The sequence below is a fragment of the Frankliniella occidentalis genome, unplaced genomic scaffold (assembly GCF_000697945.3).
Source record: "Frankliniella occidentalis isolate FOCC.00 unplaced genomic scaffold, Focc_3.1 Scaffold4, whole genome shotgun sequence".
Lineage (NCBI taxonomy): Eukaryota > Metazoa > Arthropoda > Insecta > Thysanoptera > Thripidae > Frankliniella > Frankliniella occidentalis.
Genome location: NW_026267134.1, coordinates 3391244 through 3394614, shown reverse-complemented (window position 1 = coordinate 3394614; position 3371 = coordinate 3391244). Strand labels below are relative to the sequence as shown.

Below are 3371 nucleotides of genomic sequence, written 5' to 3'. Positions count from 1 at the left end.
GGGGGGAGTGGGAGGGGCGCACGTAACAAGAAAAGGAGAGAAAAAGAAACCACCGCGAACATGACTGGTCAAGTCAAACAGGGCCTACGGCGGCCTATGGCCGAGGGGACACACGTTCCTGGAAAGTCAGGACGCAGTCGGCGCTCCTGCCAACTGCAAAAGGTAAAGTGAGAGGGGGAGGGATGTAGAGAAAGAGGGAGAGAGAGAGAGCGAGAGATATACCGGGTGGAAGGGAGAAATAAAGACAGAGAATAGGGGTGTGGTGAAGAAGGATGGAGAGGGGGAGCGGAATGAGGGGCTAGGCCAGGTCCTCTCTCGACTCGCCGCCTCTCCGTTTCCCGCGGCGTTTCTACAGAAGCCGAAGATCCGATAAAACTGCTTTCGAGACTCCTGAGAGGAGAGGAGCTCTGAGTGCGTGCAAACAGCCCTGTCCCCCGGCCTGCCTCTGCAGCATCTGCAGCGGATGGCCCGAGTGTCTAACCGAGTCGTCCGTCACGGGGCTGAGTCGGCCGCGCGGGGGTGGAGGGAACAAGAGCGAGAGGGAGAGAGAGGGAGGGAGCCAGAGAGAATGAGAGTGAGAGAGGAGGCGTCGGCGCTCCGTCGCCCCGCCCCGCCACGCCCCTCGCACTGTAGATATTTATCGGTCTAGCGGACTCCATAATGCATACGACGTGTCGCCGTCATAAGGTCTTTGCCCAGAAACCGGCTCTCTCATAGCTCGGCGGCGTGGCGCGCCGTGGCGCGGCGTGGCGCGGCGTGGCGCGGCGTGGCGCGACGGCGGCGCTGGCTGCTGCGCGCCGGCCAGTGGGCTGGACCTGGGCCGGACCCGCCACCATCCAGGACCGCAGCCGCGACGCCACGAGGTGGCTCTACATATTTCACCTGCCCGGCCACACCTGCAGCTGCTGCAGCGGCCCGGCTTGGCTCGGGTTTGGCCCGGCTCGGTCCGGCACGGGCTCGGCTCGGGCTCGGCTTTTCGGCGGGGACAGGACCGTGTTCATCACGCCGCGACGACGCCACGCCACGCAATGCCGGAGGAATGTGGTCGGTGGCCGCGCGGCGCTGATCCGGAGGATCCGCAGTGGGGCCTAAATGACATTACGTTTGACATTGGGCCGGGCACGCCGGCGCCCTGCTGCGTGCTGCGGGGCTCGACGGCAGGGCCAGGCACGGCCGCCCGGCCCGGCCAGGCACGACTGCCTTTGCATTTCTGCGAATCCCAAAACAGCTTCCGTTTCCCGGCAAAAGCAACACGCACAGCCCCACACCGCCCGCCGGGCCGGGCCCGGCCATGGTCTGGCGGCGCGGCGGGCGGGGCGGGAGCCAGTGATAAATGGAATAACTCCGTAAGTAAATTAAGTTGCCGAGTAATTACTCATTAGTCGTGTGTGTTTGAGGCTCAATCTCGCCGAGCGCAGACCGCCGCCGAGCATCGCCACGCCACGCACAGAGGCATGATGATCAATGTCCAACTTTCCCTTGTGCGGTTGCGAACCGAAAGACTCGCGCAAGCCCGCCAAACTAAACTACCCAGGGTCAAACAATTTGGGCTTGCCCTCCCTCCCTCCCGATTCACTTCCCTCCCCGCCCCGCCGCCGAGCTGCGGTGGATCGGCGATCAGTCATGCAGGCGGACATGTCGAGCGGGGCGCGGATAAATGAGACGGAAACCCTAACCGACGCGAACTCCTGGCGGAGCTGCTGAGCTGCTGGGGTCGTTACTCACCGGTGTCCATGGCGACCAGGGTGAGGATGTGCTCGGCCTGCTCCTCCCGGTCCAGCGCGCGCTGCAGCGAGATGTCGCCTGTCGACGCGTCGATGCGGAAGAGGTCCGGGTCGCCCTCCTTGAGGAAGTAGCGCACCTGGCCGTTGAAGGGCGGCGAGTCAGCGTCGAAGGCGTGCACCCGGAGAACGAAGCCGTTGGGCGGCGGCACGACGCCCTCCACGACGTACGCCAGGTAGGGCGAGTCCAGGAAGGTGGGCGGGTTGTCGTTGATGTCGGCCACGTTGATGGCGATGACGGCCGTGTCGTAGCGGGCCGAGCCCTGCTCGCCGGCGCAGTCCTCGGCGCGCACCGTCAGCACGTACCGACTCTTGCGTTCGAAGTTGAGGTTCTTGGCCACGCGGACGACGCCGCCGTCCTCGCTGATGGAGAAGTCCCGGTTGTCGTCGCCCGACCAGATGGAGTAGCGCACCCGGCCGTTGTCGCCGTCGTCCATGTCGGTGGCGGACACCTGTAGCACGCTTGCGCCGATGGACGCGTTCTCGGCCACCGTCGCCGAGTACTGCTTGGGGTCGAACACGGGCGAGTTGTCGTTCTCGTCCAGCACGTGCACCACGACGTGGGCGGTGGTGGCGCGCGGCGGGTCACCCCTGTCTCGGGCCGTGACGCGCAGCTTGTAGGCGGAGCGTACCTCGCGGTCCAGGCGGCCGGCCACGCGGAGCAAGCCGTCGGCCGGGCCCAGCGAGAACATGACGTCGTCGACGACGTTGCTGGCCGCCACCGCGCCCGACTCCGCGTCCACGGCCTCCACCGCGTCCAGCGAGTACTCCACGTATCCGTTGCGGCCCTCGTCCTTGTCCACGGCCTTGACGGCCAGCAGCACCGTGCCCGGGGACACGTTCTCCCCGACGGAGGTTTCGGACGGCGTGATGAACTCCGGGGCGTTGTCGTTGACGTCGCGCACCGTGATGGAGACCTGCACGGTGGAGGACAGGCGCGCACTGGGCGGGTCGGCGCAGTCCGTGGCGGTGACCACCAGGCTGTAGCTGGCCTTGGCCTCGCGGTCCAGCGCACGCCGCGTGACGATGGTGCCGTTGGGCGACATGGAGAACTCGTCCTCGTCGTCGCCGCCGGTGATGGCGTACTCCAGGCGGCCGTTGGCTCCTACGGAAGGAAACGAATGAGGCGTAAGTGACAGGGCGTGGCATGAGGCGTGGCCGGTGGGCGAGCGCGGCGGGGCGCGGGACGCCTCGGAGATGTGCACCATCACGCCGCCGCGCCCGCAGCGCTGCACGTGCACGCCGCGCACCCCGCCCGGGGCGCCAGCGCTTTCCCTTTACCCCGCTTGGGGCCTAATTAATCATCGTAACGTATTGGCAAAGCGGCGGCAGCCCGAGTCCACCGCCGCGGTCCACTTCCGAGTACCTCACGACATAGATTGCCGCGTGGCGCCATGCAACTCCTAGCAGCAGTATGTGCGCTATGGCCCCACGGATGGAGGACATGCCGTGGACGGCTACGAGGAAAACCCCTCCTCCTCACCTCTCCCCGGGCTCAGGCTGCGAGCTGCTGACTGTTGCTGGGCGAACCACGAAGACCGCCAGTTGAAATTCTTCCGTGAATCCGCTGCGATTCTTCCTTGCCCCCCC

At 66.1% G+C, this 3371-nt stretch overlaps 1 protein-coding gene across 1 annotated transcript in view; it reads right to left on the bottom strand.

The window, feature by feature from the left end:
• LOC113204145 (cadherin-related tumor suppressor) overlaps positions 1 to 3371 on the bottom strand; it is a 76237-nt gene that overhangs the window by 19183 nt on the left and 53683 nt on the right. The window contains exon 5 of the mRNA XM_052267884.1: positions 1726 to 2886. Coding sequence (XP_052123844.1) covers positions 1726 to 2886 — 1161 coding nt within the window. The remainder of the gene's footprint in view (positions 1 to 1725; positions 2887 to 3371) is intronic.